This window comes from Chelon labrosus (assembly GCF_963514085.1).
Source record: "Chelon labrosus genome assembly, chromosome: 15".
NCBI classification, from domain to species: domain Eukaryota; kingdom Metazoa; phylum Chordata; class Actinopteri; order Mugiliformes; family Mugilidae; genus Chelon; species Chelon labrosus.
Window position 1 is genome coordinate 28,974,581 of NC_140348.1, and position 18,989 is coordinate 28,993,569.

Below are 18,989 nucleotides of genomic sequence, written 5' to 3' on the forward strand. Positions count from 1 at the left end.
TAGACTGGAGACCTGTCCAGGGTGGACCCCCCCTCTAGACCGACGACAGCTGGGATAGACTGGAGACCTGTCCAGGGTGGACCCCCCCTCTAGACCAACGACAGCTGGGATAGACTGGAGACCTGTCCAGGGTGGACCCCCCCTCTAGACCAATGACAGCTGGGATAGACTGGAGACCTGTCCAGGGTGGACCATTATAGTTGCAGTCTTTCTGGGTGAATACCATGTCTGAAGGAATTCAGTGTAATTTAGCAGATTTCCATTGTTATTGAGTAGCTGGGAAACTAAAATTATGTTATTATCAAAGCAGGAATGAAGAGATTTAGAGATTTATTTTTATACTTGATGTGTGGATTATTCCAAGTAAAGCATCGATGTGGAGAGACGTTGTGTTTATAGATTAACGACCGTAACAACAGCATTTACTTATGTTTGATAGAATTAAGGAAAGTTTTTCTATTTTATAATCACATAATATGTTCAAGGCCTCCAATGGTAGAAAATATATATTTGGGTATAAAGTTCCTATAGATGTAAAGGTGTATGTAAGAACTGCTGTATCCAGGTAACGTTTAGACCGCCACAGTCAGAGATGTTCATAGTAAGTGTCTTGTTCCATATAAAATTAAATAATAACTTATCAGTAGCACTCTGATCTGTTATTCGACAGACGGGGGAATAGCTGCATGAGCAGGACGAGACGAGACTTCTGCCTTCGTCGCTATAAATCTCTGTGAAGCCACTGGTTCAGTTTGTTCTTTGGTCAATAATCATATTAATGTTTATTAAATGTTTATTAAATGTTTATTAAATGTTTTACAGGCGGGTGAGCTTGTTTTTAATTGGTTTACTGTAAATCACGTGATTCAGACGTTTTTATTTTTAAATGGGTGATGTGACGTCACCACGCAGGGCGCGAGGGGCGTGTAAAGGGCGGGGAAGGAGGGCAGGGGGAGATTCCTCAGGATTACCCGTCATGCCCCGCGGGTAAAGATGGCGACAGCTGAACAGGGCAGCGGATCAACTTTCTTCGAGCGGATCTGAGTGGATTTGCGGCCGTTACTCGGCGCCTCTTGTTCGGCTGCTTCTCCTCCGGCCGCTCGCTGACGGGATCTCCAGCTTCGACCGCCGGACCTCCGCGCTCCTCCCCTGCCTCGGATCGGTTCGGATTCCCTCTCTCCTCCCTCCTCGACAACCGAAGGAGCAGACCGGAGCCCCTGCTAAAGTTTCCTCTTCTCTCCGCTCTCCGGGACTTTCCGTAGGGCCAACCGGGCCGAGCCTCGGTCACCGGCTCTCAGGTAAGCAGTGAGCGGGTGGTTCTGGAGGGAGGACTGGAGCTGGAGGCTCGGTGCTGATGTCCCGGTGACGGTGAACTGGGCCACGGCCGGTTAGTGTCGGTCTAACGGGCGGCGGGAGGCCGGACGATGCTCGGGTTCGGTTCGGGTTTAACAGAACCGAAGATGGAGGTGATCCGCCTTAATTAATCAGCTGATCAGTGATTAACCAGCAGCTTTAGTCACTGACTCATTAAAGTTATAAAAAGTTTCCAGACATTAAATGAATGATGATAGAAACTACGATGTAAACATGTGGAGGTTGAAGCAGGTTACCAGGGTTACCACAGGTTACCAGGGTTACCACAGGTTACCAGGGTTACCACAGGTTACCAGGGTTACCACAGGTTACCACAGGTTACCACAGGTTACCACAGGGTTACCACAGGTTACCAGGGTTACCAGGGTTACCAGGGTTACCACAGGTTACCAGGGTTACCACAGGTTACCACAGGTTACCACAGGGTTACCACAGGTTACCAGGGTTACCAGGGTTACCAGGGTTACCACAGGTTACCAGGGTTACCACAGGTTACCAGGGTTACCACAGGGTTACCAGGGTTACCAGGGTTACCACAGGTTACCAGGGTTACCAGGGTTACCAGGGTTACCACAGGTTACCAGGGTTACCACAGGTTACCAGGGTTACCACAGGGTTACCAGGGTTACCAGGGTTACCACAGGTTACCAGGTTTACCAGGGTTACCACAGGGTTACCAGGGTTACCAGGGTTACCAGGGTTACCACAGGGTTACCAGGGTTACCACAGGTTACCACAGGGTTACCACAGGGTTACCAGGGTTACCACAGGGTTACCACAGGGTTACCAGGGTTACCACAGGGTTACCAGGGTTACCACAGGGTTACCACAGGTTACCAGGGTTACCACAGGGTTACCAGGGTTACCAGGGTTACCACAGGTTACCACAGGGTTACCAGGGTTACCACAGGGTTATCGGTTCAATCCCCGGAGCATGGACCACCGGAGTACCCTCGAGCAAGACACTGAACCCCCAGCTGCTCCCAGGGCTTGGCCTGTCATAATGTATTGGCGCCTTTCAAAGCACTGAAGGTCAAGGCCAAGATAAAACATCATAAGAATACCGTGAACAGACAATGACTGTGATTAAAAGGGAAAACAGGTTAAATGGAGTAAAAAAGATCTGAGTCTGGATTTGAAGAGAGTCTGTTTCTGATGTCATGTGGGAACGAAAGCTCTAAAAGCTACGGTAGACCGTCAGGTAGGAGGATCTGAGGAGGATCTGAGAGTACGGGACGGTTCATGTCGTTGGAGTTCAGGCCGATATGATGGAGCTTGGTTGTGAAGGGTCTTGAAGGTAGCAGGATCTCAGTATGTGGTTCTATAGGAAGCCGGTGGAGCTGATGTGGTTCATGGAGGGAGATCTGGTGATGATACCAGCTGCTGTGTTTCAGACCAGCTGAAGTTGGTGGAGGCATTTGGAGGGTTCTGGTGGTGTTCTGTGTTAGACGACTGATGTAGAGGAGGTGGAAGTGAGCAGACAGAGTCACGGTGTTGATGTGGGTTTCTTTAACCCGAGGGAAGTTATCAATGTCTAGGGAGACACTGTTAACGTTGGCCAGAGTGGACCAACGAGGAGGACTTCTGGTTTACTACTGTTCACTTTCTGTTAGACAGGCGGAAAGGTCGGCCTTGTAGACCAGTAGAGCTGGTGTCGTCCATGTAGGAGTGAAAATGTACCTGGTATTAGGAAGAAGGTAAAAGATGAACAGTAGGGGACCCAGGACAGAACCCTGAGGGACTCCTCTGGAGACAGGTGAGATCTGAAGTTGGACAAACTCAGTGCAGGAGAGATATGATGTGAACCAGTCGTGTTGTGAAAGGCTGCACTAGGCCACCATGCCATGAGGAGGTTATTAGTGATGGTTATAAGAGTGGGACGGACCAGAACCAGACTGGACGTATTTAAATAGTCAGAGATCTGAGTTGTAGTTGAGGACTGAGCTCTGGTGTGTGAATGTGTGAACGAGTGAAAAGACCATTTAACCGTTAATCTGTTCAGTCTGTTAAATATCATCAGATTCATTTAAAACCTCTTTAATTATCAACTCAACCATGAAGCTTGATGCTTCCATGCTTCACTCATCTGGTTCGTATCCATGGCGACAGGCTACTTCCTGTCTGTTGTGACAGTCTTTGATTGGTGGAACAAAGAAAACACCAGCTGACAGGAAGAGGTCTGACTGACTGACTGACTGGTTGGTTGACTGTTGGTTGACTGACCCACATACTGACTGACTGGTTGGTTGACTGTTGGTTGACTGACCCACATACTGACTGACTGGTTGGTTGACTGGTTGGTTGACTGACCCACATACTGACTGACTGGTTGGTTGACTGGTTGGTTGACTGACCCACATACTGACTGACTGGTTGGTTGACTGGTTGGTTGACTGACCCACATACTGACTGACTGACTGACTGGTTGGTTGACTGACCCACATACTGACTGACTGGTTGGTTGACTGGTTGGTTGACTGACCCACATACTGACTGACTGGTTGGTTGACTGGTTGGTTGACTGACCCACATACTGACTGACTGGTTGGTTGACTGACCCACATACTGACTGACTGGTTGGTTGACTGACCCACATACTGACTGACTGGTTGGTTGACTGTTGGTTGACTGACCCACATACTGACTGACTGGTTGGTTGACTGACCCACATACTGACTGACTGGTTGGTTGACTGGTTGGTTGACTGACCCACATACTGACTGACTGGTTGGTTGACTGACCCACATACTGACTGACTGGTTGGTTGACTGTTGGTTGACTGACCCACATACTGACTGACTGGTTGGTTGACTGACCCACATACTGACTGACTGGTTGACAGTCAGGCGTGTTGTGTATTTAAAGTTTCTCTGAATCCTCAGACTTGGACCACATTGACATGTTGATCCTGTCAGATGTGTGTTTGACTTCCTGTCTGTGTTTGCAAGGCATGATGGGAAAGTTTGGTGGCTGTTTTTTGTTTTGTTTTCTTTTTAAATAAAGAAACTTCAAGTCCCACAAATGTTTGACTGAACTCTAAAGCCTGAAAACATCAGATGTGATCAATATTATAAATATCTTCATCGTCTGACGAGTCTGTGTCCTGAGTTAAACTCTGCTGGTTTGTTAATTAAATCAGTGCTAACGACTAATCAGCTTCAGATCCTCATTCATTCTCAAAATAAAACAGCTTTACAGACGTGAACAGAGTGATGTCAGTTATCTGGATCCAAAAGAGAAGGAAAAAACTCCAGAAAGTCCATTTGCCTTTTTATGAACCTGTTTTGTATAAACCATGACCTGGATGACTGAGAACCTTCAGACAAACCAATTATCTGCTCATGATAATAGGAACAGAGGAACCAATAAGACCACTAATATAAAAATAGAATGCTACTATTAATGCTCATGTGAATGTCAATGCTGAGAATGCAATGTGAATGCTAAAACCAACACTAATGCTAATGCTAATGCTAATACAAGCCTTACCCTATTCCTAACCCTGTAAGATCCATCCTCAGAGGAATCATGTCACTGCTGAAAAACAAACATCTCTGATAGAAAGGAAATAAAGAAACAATTAATATGATCAGATCAATAATGAACCCGGACCCTAAAACCACATGATGAATCATCCTCCTCCTCCTCATGGTCAATCATCTCCTGAGTTGATTCTAGTTCAGATCAGTTTCTGGTTTAGTTTGGTTCTCAGCTCCAAGACCAGAATCTTTTAAAAGGCTCTCATTACTAATGAACAGACACCTGTTTAACCTGGACTCTAGAGACCAGATCAGTGTTCACACCTGGACCTGTTTAACCTGGACTCTAGAGACCAGATCAGTGTTCACACCTGGACTCTAGAGACCAGATCAGTGTTCACACCTGGGCCTGTTTAACCTGGACTCTAGAGACCAGATCAGTGTTCACACCTGGACCTGTTTAACCTGGACTCTAGAGACCAGATCAGTGTTCACACCTGGACTCTAGAGACCAGATCAGTGTTCACACCTGGACTCTAGAGACCAGATCAGTGTTCACACCTGGGCCTGTTTAACCTGGACTCTAGAGACCAGATCAGTGTTCACACCTGGACCTGTTTAACCTGGACTCTAGAGACCAGATCAGTGTTCACACCTGGACTCTAACCTGGACTCTAGAGACGGTGATCTTAATGCCAGGTCTGAACCAGCCCTATGTTGTTGTACCAGTCAGTGTTGACGACCTTTCTTCCCTCCGTCTACAGCGTCTCAGGTTTTTCCGTTTGTCCGTCTTGTGTTTCAGGTGATCGGAGACGTGAGGCTCTGGTGTCAACAGGAAAAGAAGAAGGAGGCGTCAGACTGAGCATGAAGAGCTGTGAGTGACGTTCAGGTCAGGATCTGTTCTCTCTGTGGCCTCGACTCATTTATTTCTCTGAGTGCATTATTCATCAGCACTTGAGCTGGTGTGGAGACGTCAGACTGACTGTTGACATTTATAATAATTATATGTAATAACCAGCGCCATCATGTGGTCAGTAGAATATCGTCTCTAATGGAGCAGAACCATGAACCAGCTGTAAAGTCTCATTTATCAGCGTTTAACCTTCAGTGTCATCTTTGTTGAACAGGTCTGAGGTTTTACTGATGCTCTGATGTTTCAGGATCTTCTCTGTGGATGAAGTCAGCTGAGGAGCAGCTCACCGTTCAGGTACGTAGCCCAACAACACCTGAAAAAACCTGGATGACATGAACATTTAAACACGTCTGAACATTTAAACATGAACGTTTAAACACGTCTGAACATTTAAACATGAACGTTTAAACACGTCTGAACATTTAAACATGAACGTTTAAACACGTCTGAACATTTAAACATGAACGTTTAAACACGTCTGAACATTTGAACATGTCTGAAAATTGAAACACGTATGAACGTTTAAACACGTCTGAACATTTAAACATGAACATTTAAACACGTATGAACATTTAAACATGTCTGAAAATTGAAACACGTATGAACGTTTAAACACGTCTGAACATTTAAACATGAACATTTAAACACGTCTGAGCATTTAAACATGAACGTTTAAACACGTCTGAACATTTAAACATGAACATTTAAACATGTCTGAACATTTAAACACGCCTGAACATTTAAACATGAACGTTTAAACACGTCTGAACATTTAAACATGAACATTTAAACACGTATGAACATTTAAACATGAACATTTAAACATGAACATTTAAACATGTCTGAACATTTAAACACGTCTGAACATTTAAACACGTCTGAACATTTAAACACGTCTGAACATTTAAACATGCCTGAACATTTACACATGAACATTTAAACATGAACATTTAAACATGTCTGAACATTTAAACACGCCTGAACATTTAAACATGCCTGAACATTTACACATGAACATTTACACATGAACATTTAAACATGTCTGAACATTTAAACACGTCTGAACATTTAAACACGTCTGAACATTTACACATGAACATTTACACATGTCTGAACATTTACACATGTCTGAACATTTACACATGTCTGAACATTTACACATGAACATTTAAACACGTCTGAACGTTTAAACACGTCTGAACGTTTAAACACGTCTGAACGTTTAAACACGTCTGAACATTTACACATGAACATTTACACACGTCTGAACATTTAAACACGTCTGAACATTTACACACGTCTGAACATTTAAACATGAACATTTAAACATGAACATTTAAACACGTCTGAACATTTAAACACGTATGAACATTTAAACATGAACATTTAAACACGTCTGAACATTTAAACATGAACGTTTAAACACGTCTGAACATTTAAACACGTATGAACATTTAAACATGAACATTTAAACATGAACATTTAAACATGTCTGAACATTTAAACACGTCTGAACATTTAAACACGTCTGAACATTTAAACATGCCTGAACATTTAAACATGAACATTTAAACATGTCTGAACATTTAAACACGTCTGAACATTTAAACATGCCTGAACATTTACACATGAACATTTACACATGAACATTTAAACATGTCTGAACATTTAAACACGTCTGAACATTTAAACATGCCTGAACATTTACACATGAACATTTACACATGAACATTTAAACATGTCTGAACATTTAAACATGTCTGAACATTTAAACACGTCTGAACATTTAAACACGTCTGAACATTTACACATGCCTGAACATTTACACATGTCTGAACATTTACACATGTCTGAACATTTACACATGTCTGAACATTTACACATGTCTGAACATTTAAACACGTCTGAACGTTTAAACACGTCTGAACGTTTAAACACGTCTGAACGTTTACACACGTCTGAACGTTTACACACGTCTGAACATTTACACATGAACATTTACACATGAACATTTAAACACGTCTGAACATTTACACATGAACATTTAAACACGTCTGAACATTTAAACACGTCTGAACATTTACACACGTCTGAACGTTTAAACACGTCTGAACATTTAAACATGAACATTTACACATGAACATTTACACACGTCTGAACATTTACACACGTCTGAACATTTAAACACGTCTGAACATTTAAACATGAACATTTAAACATGAACATTTAAACACGTCTGAACATTTAAACACGTCTGAACATTTAAACATGAACATTTAAACATGTCTGAACATTTAAACATACATGAACATTTAAACATGAACATTTAAACACGTCTGAACATTTAAACACGTCTGAACATTTAAACATGAACATTTAAACACGTCTGAACATTTAAACATGAACATTTAAACACGTCTGAACATTTAAACACGTCTGAACATTTAAACATGAACATTTAAACACGTCTGAACATTTAAACACGTCTGAACATTTAAACATGAACATTTAAACACGTCTGAACATTTAAACACGTCTGAACATTTAAACATGAACATTTAAACACGTCTGAACATTTAAACACGTCTGAACATTTACACATGAACATTTAAACACGTCTGAACATTTAAACATGAACATTTAAACACGTCTGAACATAAATGTGCTATATATAATATATATATAGCACATTTATTACATATAATATTGAGTTGTTAAATCTTCTGATGATTTGATCCATTTTTGATTCAGACTAAATATCTTCCGTCATTTGCCACTTCCTGTTTGGACTGAAGGTCAGTTTTGAGAATGTTTTAAGGTCAGATTTATAATCTTCTGTACAATAAATGGAACGAGATCGTCCAGTTGACTCAGCGTAGAAGAAGAAGAGCAACAGCATGAACCCGTGGCTCACTAGCGCCCTCTTTCATGAGGCAGAAGTACTGGCTGCCTCATCTCTGCTTTTTCAGTTTAATGTCAGATCAACAAGACTAAATATGTTCCACTCATACATGAACTATATTAACTAGACTATGGAACATTAGGACACATGCTAAAAGTGTGTACAACCATTATTCTGATGGACGTAGGCACTGCCTCCTCTGACTACACGTCCCTGCCAGCCCTGACCCTGACCCTGCCAACACTCCACATACATGAGCCACTTCTGGATACGTAAATTATTATGTTTAGCTTTATGCTGTACTGTTCTCATGCTAAGCTAGGCTAATAGCTATGCTAACGGCTAGCTATTAATTGACAGCTGCCTTCTCTACTCCTGAGTTTGATGACGTGAGTCAGACATTAATGGTGACGGCTGCAGTGTGGTGCTCACAGTTAGCATGCTAGCGGTGTTAGCATTGTTCTGTGTCACCCACTCACTGACATGCTAAAGGTTAGCATTATCCAGATCAATGCAGCTGCACTTCCTGTTCTGGAAATAAACCAATCAATGAGTAGCCTGAGGCGCACACACACTAGACATGGGTTCGTATCCTTCAGAGGACCATCCCATGACACTGGGTGTGTGTGTGTGTGGGTGTGTGTGTGTGTGTGAGAGAGTGTGAGTTACTCACTGTGTGTGTGTAGGACTCATTCAGGCCGGTCCTCACAAACACACTAACCCTGTGCAGTGATGGAGTGTTGACGTTGATGCGGGGTGACCGAGCATCAATCTGCTCTCAGAGAGCGAGGGAGCGACTGTGACGGTGTCCAGTCGAGGTGTCGTGGCGGTCGGCGGCGGGCGTCTGTGGCGTTTCCTTCCTCGTCTAACGCTTGTTCTCCTGACAGGACTGACACACGACAAGACGCCAGGATGACGAGCGCTGCCCCGGCCAGGAAGCCTTACCGCAAGGCTCCGCCACAGCACCGTGAGACACGCCACGCCCTGACCGCCGGTCAGCCACCGCCGCCACCCGACATCAATCAGGTAAACAAACACGCCCTAAACATGCTTTCACCACAACTCTACCTCCCCACCCGCCTCCCCACCGCTGCCGGCCGTCTACGGGCACAGAGCGCCCGGTGGCAACATGGCATTCCCGCTCCACCGCTCCCGCTCTCAGACAGCGAGCTGGACGTCTCCAGCTTGTCCAGTCTGGAGCTTTGCATCCCTCCGCCGCCCTACAGCAGCCACACCCACCGACCCAATAAGACCAGAACCGCAGTGGACCGACACGGCGCAAGTCCTCAACGCCACTCCAGGCCTCGCTGCTCCACGAGTCCTCAACGCCATTCCAGACCTCGCCGTTCCACGAATCCTGGTCCCACGGTGAAGAGCTCTGTCGGCACAGACCAGGGTTCACCAGCTCCCAGAAGCCCCAGCACTGCCAAGCCCTCTGCGGCGGGCGGACCCAGAGGAGACCGCCACAACAGGATCCGGCAGATGCAGGGCGCCATGCGTCCAAAGGGCATCCTAAAACAGCCGGTCTCGATGTCTGCGGCGCAGGCATATGATGTCATCAGGAAGTCAAAATCTGTGGAACTTCTGGACGACGGTGGGGGGCGGATCGGCACCTCCCGCCACGTACCAGCCTGCTCTCTGGACCGGGCAGAGCGGCGGTCTTCGGCTCCTCCCTCCCCTTGTAGATCTGCCTGGAACTGGAGGATGAATGTTCTGGAGGAGAAGGTCCGATTCTCCAACTTCCTGGACGAGATCACCTGCCGGGTGCTAAGCCCCGCCCGCCTCACGCTGCTCGGCAGGAAGCACAGAAGCTCCGCCCCCTGGCGCGGCCACAGGAACCAACCGGTGGAGCCGCCGTCTACAGATCGGACTCGGCGCTGGGACGACTGGGTGGCGGCGCTGCATAGACCTGACACCTGGTACCAGCGCCTGGGGGAGGAGGGGGCGGGACGGGAGCGGGAGACCCCTCAGGGTGACATAACTGAGGGGGCAGGGCCTAAAGAGGAGGTGAACAGAGGAGTAAAGATGGAGGTTGAGGACATTAAAGAGCCTCAGAGACAAAGACCTCCTCTCTCTAACATGTCTCTGTTGTCCCACATCAAGGTAGGGACCTTCATCAGCTCCTCCTCTTCCTCCTGCTGTTCTTCTTCCTCCTCTTCCTCCTTTTCCTTCCTCCTGCTCTGCTTCTTCCTCCTCTTCCTCCACTTAATCCTCCACTTGTTCTTCCTCCTCCTCCTCCTCCTCCTCCTGTGGTTGATGTTAAATGTTGAATTCAGTAAAGTTTTGTCAGTCCTGAGGATGATTTCTGTAAAACTTTAATGTCGACAGCAGCAGAACATTATAACGTAGAGAAGGTTCTGGTTCTATTCTGGTTCTGGTTCTAAAGTCTTTCTGAACATCGTGGCTCCTTTTCTGGTTTCAATTCAATTCAATTCAATTCAATTTTATTTATATAGCGTCAATAACAAAACAAATCGTCTCAAGACGCTTTACAAAAACCCGGCCTGAAACCCCCAGAGCAGCCTGAAGGCAACGGTGGCAGGAAAAACTCCCTTTTAACAGGAAGAAACCTCGAGCAGAACCAGAACCAGCTCATATGGAGGGACCCATCTGCCTAAGGCCAGCCGGGTACAGACAGAAGAAAGAGAGAAGAGAACAGCAAGATAAACATACATCTGTCATAGATACACATATCTGACTAAAGCGTACATGTGGAATCTGATGATAGAGTCAGGTCTGGTTGTGATGAAGGATTGAGGTTCCTCAGGGATCAACTCTGGGTCTTTTCCGTAAAGTGAATTTAACTCATTTTAATAAACTGTTAATAAGCTGTTTGGATCAGCTGACACTGACAAATACCCACAATGCACCAGTCTCAAGGTCAGGTGCTGAAAGGATCCATCTGATTGTTTCTCTGTTTCATCGATCACCGGTCCGGACAGGAACCTGTCTTACTGTCTGAGTGGAATGGAGTGATGTGATTGGACCCTGAGCCGCTGAGTCATCGATCCATCATGTGAAACCCCAGTGCATGCTGGGACATGCATCGACACAGATCAATGAGAGATGATAGAAATCCTGAAACCTCCGTCGGACTTTAATGCGGCTGCATCGACTCTGATTGATCGTCCTGGAAAACAAGAAACATCGTTTATCAGCGTCCACCTGAGAACAGTCAGATCAGCTGTTTGTAGTTCTAGTAACGGAACCACAGAGAAAATTAAAGTTTGGACCTTTTAGACTCTTCATCGTCGTTCTGACTCTTCGCCATCGTTGTGACTCTTCGCCGTCATCGTTCTGACTCTTCGCCATCGTTGTGACTCTTCGCCATCGTTGTGACTCTTCGCCATTGTCATTCTGACTTTTCATCTTCGTTCTGACTCTTCATCACTATTCTGACTCTTCGTCATCGTTCTGACTCTTCGTCATCGTTCTGACTCTTCGTCGTCAACATTCTGACTCTTCGTCATCGTTCTGACTCTTCGCCATCATCGTTCTGACTCTTCGTCGTCATCGTTCTGACTCTTCGTCGTCATCGTTCTGACTCTTCGCCATCATCGTTCTGACTCTTCGCCGTCATCGTTCTGACTCTTTGTCGTCATCGTTCTGACTCTTTGTCGTCATCGTTCTGACTCTTTGTCGTCATCGTTCTGACTCTTCGCCGTCATCGTTCTGACTCTTTGTCGTCATCGTTCTGACTCTTTGTCGTCATCGTTCTGACTCTTTGTCATCGTTCTGACTCTTCGCCGTCATCGTTCTGACTCTTTGTCGTCATCGTTCTGACTCTTTGTCGTCATCGTTCTGACTCTTTGTCGTCATCGTTCTGACTCTTTGTCGTCATCGTTCTGACTCTTTGTCGTCATCGTTCTGACTCTTTGTCGTCATCGTTCTGACTCTTTGTCGTCATCGTTCTGACTCTTTGTCATCGTTCTGACTCTTTGTCGTCATCGTTCTGACTCTTCGCCGTCATCGTTCTGACTCTTCGTCGTCATCGTTCTGACTCTTTGTCGTCATCGTTCTGACTCTTCTTCATCACTATTCTGACTCTTCTTCATCACTATTCTGACTCTTCGCCATCATCGTTCTGACTCTTCGCCATCATCGTTCTGACTCTTCGCCATCATCGTTCTCACTCTTCGCCATCATCGTTCTGACTCTTCGCCATCATCGTTCTGACTCTTCGTCATCGTTCTGACTCTTCGTCATCACTATTCTGACTCTTCGTCATCACTATTCTGACTCTTCGTCATCACTATTCTGACTCTTCGTCGTCATCGTTCTGACTCTTCATCATCGTTCTGACTCTTTGTCGTCATCGTTCTGACTCTTTGTCGTCATCGTTCTGACTCTTCGTCGTCATCGTTCTGACTCTTTGTCGTCATCGTTCTGACTCTTCGTCATCGTTCTGACTCTTTGTCGTCATCGTTCTGACTCTTTGTCGTCATCGTTCTGACTCTTTGTCGTCATCGTTCTGACTCTTTGTCGTCATCGTTCTGACTCTTCGTCGTCATCGTTCTGACTCTTCTTCATCGTTCTGACTCTTCGTCGTCATCGTTCTGACTCTTCGTCGTCATCGTTCTGACTCTTCGTCGTCATCGTTCTGACTCTTTGTCGTCATCGTTCTGACTCTTCTTCATCGTTCTGACTCTTCGTCGTCATCGTTCTGACTCTTTGTCGTCGTCGTTCTGACTCTTCTTCATCGTTCTGACTCTTCGTCGTCGTCGTTCTGACTCTTCGTCGTCGTCGTTCTGACTCTTCGTCTTCGTCGTCGTCGTTCTGACTCTTCGTCGTCGTCGTTCTGACTCTTCGTCGTCGTCGTTCTGACTCTTCTTCATCACTATTCTGACTCTTCGTCATCACTATTCTGACTCTTCGCCATCATCGTTCTGACTCTTTGTCATCGTTCTGACTCTTCGTCATCACTATTCTGACTCTTCGTCATCACTATTCTGACTCTTCGTCATCACTCTTCGTCATCACTATTCTGACTCTTCGTCATCGTTCTGACTCTTCGCCATCATCGTTCTGACTCTTTGTCGTCATCGTTCTGACTCTTTGTCGTCATCGTTCTGACTCTTCGCCATTGTCATTCTGACTCTTCATCATCGTCATTCTGACTTTTCGTCTTCGTTCTGACTCTTCATCACTATTCTGACTCTTCGTCATCGTTCTGACTCTTCGTCATCGTTCTGACTCTTCGTCATCGTTCTGACTCTTCGTCGTCAACATTCTGACTCTTCGTCATCGTTCTGACTCTTCGCCGTCATCGTTCTGACTCTTCGCCGTCATCGTTCTGACTCTTCGCCGTCATCGTTCTGACTCTTCGTCATCGTTCTGACTCTTCGTCATCGTTCTGACTCTTCGCCGTCATCGTTCTGACTCTTTGTCATCGTTCTGACTCTTTGTCGTCATCGTTCTGACTCTTCTTCATCACTATTCTGACTCTTCTTCATCACTATTCTGACTCTTCGCCATCATCGTTCTGACTCTTCGCCATCATCGTTCTGACTCTTTGTCATCGTTCTGACTCTTCGTCATCGTTCTGACTCTTCGTCATCACTATTCTGACTCTTCGTCATCACTATTCTGACTCTTCGTCATAGTTCTGACTCTTCGTCGTCATCGTTCTGACTCTTCGTCGTCATCGTTCTGACTCTTCATCATCGTTCTGACTCTTCGTCGTCATCGTTCTGACTCTTCGTCGTCATCGTTCTGACTCTTCGTCGTCATCGTTCTGACTCTTCGTCGTCATCGTTCTGACTCTTCGTCGTCATCGTTCTGACTCTTCGTCGTCATCGTTCTGACTCTTCGTCGTCATCGTTCTGACTCTTCGTCGTCATCGTTCTGACTCTTTGTCGTCGTCGTTCTGACTCTTCTTCATCGTTCTGACTCTTCGTCGTCGTCGTTCTGACTCTTCGTCGTCGTCGTTCTGACTCTTCGTCTTCGTCGTCGTCGTTCTGACTCTTCGTCGTCGTCGTTCTGACTCTTCGTCGTCGTCGTTCTGACTCTTCTTCATCACTATTCTGACTCTTCGTCATCACTATTCTGACTCTTCGCCATCATCGTTCTGACTCTTTGTCATCGTTCTGACTCTTCGTCATCACTATTCTGACTCTTCGTCATCACTCTTCGTCATCACTCTTCGTCATCACTATTCTGACTCTTCGTCATAGTTCTGACTCTTCGTCGTCATCGTTCTGACTCTTCGTAGTCATCGTTCTGACTCTTTGTCGTCATCGTTCTGACTCTTCGCCATTGTCATTCTGACTCTTCATCATCGTCATTCTGACTTTTCGTCTTCGTTCTGACTCTTCATCACTATTCTGACTCTTCGTCATCGTTCTGACTCTTCGTCATCGTTCTGACTCTTCGTCAACGTTCTGACTCTTCGCCGTCATCGTTCTGACTCTTCGTCATCGTTCTGACTCTTCATCATCGTTCTGACTCTTCGCCGTCATCGTTCTGACTCTTTGTCATCGTTCTGACTCTTTGTCGTCATCGTTCTGACTCTTCTTCATCACTATTCTGACTCTTCTTCATCACTATTCTGACTCTTCGCCATCATCGTTCTGACTCTTCGCCATCATCGTTCTGACTCTTTGTCATCGTTCTGACTCTTCGTCATCGTTCTGACTCTTCGTCATCACTATTCTGACTCTTCGTCATCACTATTCTGACTCTTCGTCATAGTTCTGACTCTTCGTCGTCATCGTTCTGACTCTTCGTCGTCATCGTTCTGACTCTTCGTCGTCATCGTTCTGACTCTTCGTCGTCATCGTTCTGACTCTTCGTCGTCATCGTTCTGACTCTTCGTCGTCATCGTTCTGACTCTTCGTCGTCCTCGTTCTGACTCTTCGTCGTCATCGTTCTGACTCTTCGTCGTCCTCGTTCTGACTCTTCGTCGTCCTCGTTCTGACTCTTCGTCGTCATCGTTCTGACTCTTCGTCGTCATCGTTCTGACTCTTCATCATCACTATTCTGACTCTTCTTCATCATCGTTCTGACTCTTCGTCATCGTTCTGACTCTTCGTCATCATCATCATCCAGAGTTGATCTCCTGTTGTCTTCTGCTGAAGGAATGTAAAATGATTTCTGTAAATATTAGTAGAAGAAGATTTACTGAGTCATTTATTGTTTAAAGATTTTTATTGTTGATTCATAAAATGATGTGATGTGTTTCAGGAGGCTCTGTCAGACTCGGACAGGATCAGGTGAGTTCTGCTTTAATTAATCAGACTAATGATGACTCGATATTTAATAATTAGTAATAGAATATTTCATTATTACATATTAATGGCTCATTATTTATTCATGTTTACATATCTAATTATTCATTGTTAATTAAGTTGCCAGGATGGACAGAGATGAGGGTTGATCAACAGAGTTGACACCCAACGAATCATTGTTGTCGTTGTTCGGTTTAAACTAATTTCCTCTTTACTGCCGTTACCCAGAATCCTCCAGCAACAGAATGAGGACCTGCGGCGCCGCCTCTCTCTCTCCACCCACAAGATGGAGGCCATGGAGGCGGAGTTTGACGGCAGCCGTCACTACATGGAGGCAGAGCTCAGTCGAACCAGAGACGACCTGGACAAGATGAGGGACAAGTTCCGCAGGTGAGCAAACTGGACGGGGTCTGAGGTCAAAGGTCATCGGCAATCAGCTGGTTTTTGGTTTTAGTCGCTGAAGACTTTTATTGTGAAGGGACAGATTGATCATTAGCCCTCTCTCTCTCTGTCTCTCTCTCTGTCTCTCTCTGTCTCTGCCTCTGTCTCTGTCTTTGTCTCTGCAGACTCCAGAACAGCTACACAGCATCTCAGAGAGCCAATCAGGATCTGGAGGAGAAGCTTCACGCTCTGGTAAATGTCACATGACCTTTAACAAAGTTCATTGGTCAGTGTCAGCCAATCAGGGAGAGAGTTTAGTCTGATGGTTGGTTAAAAACCCAACACTGACTCCAGATCAGATGCTAATGGAGACACTAATAATGATGCTAATGGTTAGCATTGCAGCGCATGAATAATTAAAGCTCATTGCTATGGATGCTAATTAAAATAAAACATTGGAATAAAATGTTAATTAACGAGAGGATTGATCAGCTGTCACTAAAACAATCCATAGTTTGATTCACTGACAGAAGGACGGTTGCCAGGCGACAGAGCAGGAGGTCAGAGGTCATGGATTGAGAGATGACCTTCAATCATCGACATATTGAATTAATGCTGATGACTCAATGTTCTTCATCTCTTTCTTTTCTCTCCTCTTCCTCACGCTGCTCTTTGACGGACCTACTTACTTCATCATCTACATCATCTACATCTTCATCTTCATCAGGCTGCCGTCAGTCAGACATGGGTTCATGCAGTTGCGTTTCATTCATGTCCATCCTTCCTCCTCCTCCTCCTCTTCCTCCTTCTCCTCCGTTAAACGTCTTTATCCTCTGGGTTCAGACTCTCATCCTGCTAACGAGCTCAGCCTCAAACTAAAGCTGCCGTCAATCACAACATTTAAAATAAAACAATCAATAAAAATGATCTCATTCATGCTGTACTTCTGTCTGCAGGTTCCTCTCGGCAGATGTTCACCTAATGCTAACTTTAGCGTTAGCCTGGTTAGCTGCAGCAGCATGTTCTGACAAAAAAGCTAACATTCATCTAATGCTAACTTTAGCGTTAGCCTGGTTAGCTGCAGCAGCACTTCCTCACAAAAAAGCTAACATTAATCTAATGCTAACTTTAGCGTTAGCCTGGTTAGCTGCAGCAGCACTTCCTGACAAAAAAGCTAACATTCATCTTATGCTAACTTTAGCGTTAGCCTGGTTAGCTGCAGCAGCACTTCCTGACAAAAAAGCTAACATTCATCTAATGCTCACTATAGCGTTAGCCTGGTTAGCTGCAGCAGCATGTTCGGACAAAAAAGCTAACATTCATCTTATGCTAACTTTAGCATTAGCCTGGTTAGCTGTAGCAACATATTCGGACAAAAAAAGCTAACATTCATCTTATGCTAACTTTAGCGTTAGCCTGGTTAGCTGCAGCAGAACTTCCTGACCAAAAAAGCTAACTTTCATCTAATGCTAGCTTTAGCGTTAGCCTGGTTATTGAACAGCCTTGCTGCTTGGGTCGAGATCTGATTGGATCTTTATTGTTTAGCTGCCACATCCCATAATGCCCCTAGAGCGCTGATGGCTAACATAGCATTCAAATGATCTGGGAACTGTGAACAGGAAGCGCGCAGGATATTTTCAGATTAAAAGAAACAGAAAACTACAGACATGACGTTGAGAGATTATTTTTATTCCCACATGATCTGAATGTCATGTTGCACTGAAGAGCTGCGTCCTGATTGACTGTCTCAGCTGTGAGTGACAGGCTAACGATGTCTTTGGTCCACCCACAGCTACGGAAGGTGGAGCGGGACAAGAAGACGATGGATCAGGAGATCGTGGAACTGACGAACAAACTACTGGACTCCAAGAACACCGTCGACCGCCTGGAGGAGCTGAACGTAAGAACACCACCTCTTCCACCTTAGCTTGATCTTAGCTCCGCCTCCGTCAGGTGAGCTGATCCAGGTGTCCGTCTTTGTCTCCAGGAGCGTTACAGGCAGGACTGTAATCTGGCCGTCCAGCTACTCAAGTGCAACAAGTCTCATTTCAGGAACCACAAGTTCGCTGACGTAAGTAACCACGACTGTTCACGAGGAAACGTTCACGAGGGTCCTCACAGTTACCACCGTCCAAGTGTCAATCAAACACTCATTAGCATGTAGCACATGTTAGCATCGGATTTCATCAGCAGGAAATCGTAGACAGGAAGTTGTATATAGACAGGAAATCGTCAACAGGAAGTCGTAGACAGGAAGTTGTATATAGACAGGAAGTCGTCGACAGGAAGTTGTATATAGACAGGAAGTCGTAGACAGGCAGTCGTAGACAGGAAGTTGTATATAGACAGGGGGTGCATCCGAATAGTCAGTACATACTAACGTCGGTTAGAACGTTCTACTCAACCGTCAGTTTAGTACGTTATTTATGTATGCGAGCGAGTAGTAGGCTACAATTGGGACGTACTGGGCAGCCATCTTGTCTGTCCTTTGACCCCGGATGTTTACATTTGACGCCGACACATATGACGCACCCGACGGATGCCGCGAAATCTTAAAGCCACCTCGGAGAAGTATTTTCGAAACAACCAACATTTTAAACTCAACATTTATCCTAATATACTGACATTTATAAACTTCGGTTGTCGTAGCTGTAGCTGTCACAACGGTCTCAGCCATTTTATCTGATTTGATTTTCCCGGCGGCTCGTCTTCTT

The 18,989-nt window shown here is 45.2% G+C and overlaps 1 protein-coding gene across 8 annotated transcripts in view; it reads left to right on the forward strand.

Annotated features, from left to right (window-relative positions):
* Window positions 1–983: 983 nt before the first annotated feature.
* Window positions 984–18,989, forward strand: part of tjap1 (tight junction associated protein 1 (peripheral)) — a 22,207-nt gene continuing 4,201 nt past the window's right edge. For 2 of the 8 annotated variants that reach the window (XM_084561826.1, XM_084561830.1), the window contains exons 1-10: window positions 984–1,298; window positions 5,656–5,742; window positions 6,014–6,060; window positions 9,556–10,771; window positions 15,851–15,879; window positions 16,123–16,284; window positions 16,461–16,527; window positions 17,003–17,032; window positions 18,068–18,175; window positions 18,263–18,346. In XM_084561826.1, the coding sequence (XP_084417952.1) occupies window positions 9,581–10,771; window positions 15,851–15,879; window positions 16,123–16,284; window positions 16,461–16,527; window positions 17,003–17,032; window positions 18,068–18,175; window positions 18,263–18,346 (1,671 nt within the window). In that variant the 5' untranslated portion in view covers window positions 984–1,298; window positions 5,656–5,742; window positions 6,014–6,060; window positions 9,556–9,580. Of the gene's footprint in view, window positions 1,299–5,655; window positions 5,743–5,980; window positions 6,061–9,555; window positions 10,772–15,850; window positions 15,880–16,122; window positions 16,285–16,460; window positions 16,528–17,002; window positions 17,033–18,067; window positions 18,176–18,262; window positions 18,347–18,989 lie in introns of all 8 variants that reach the window. The other 6 variants (XM_084561827.1, XM_084561832.1, XM_084561829.1 and 3 more) reach the window with 6 other exon arrangements.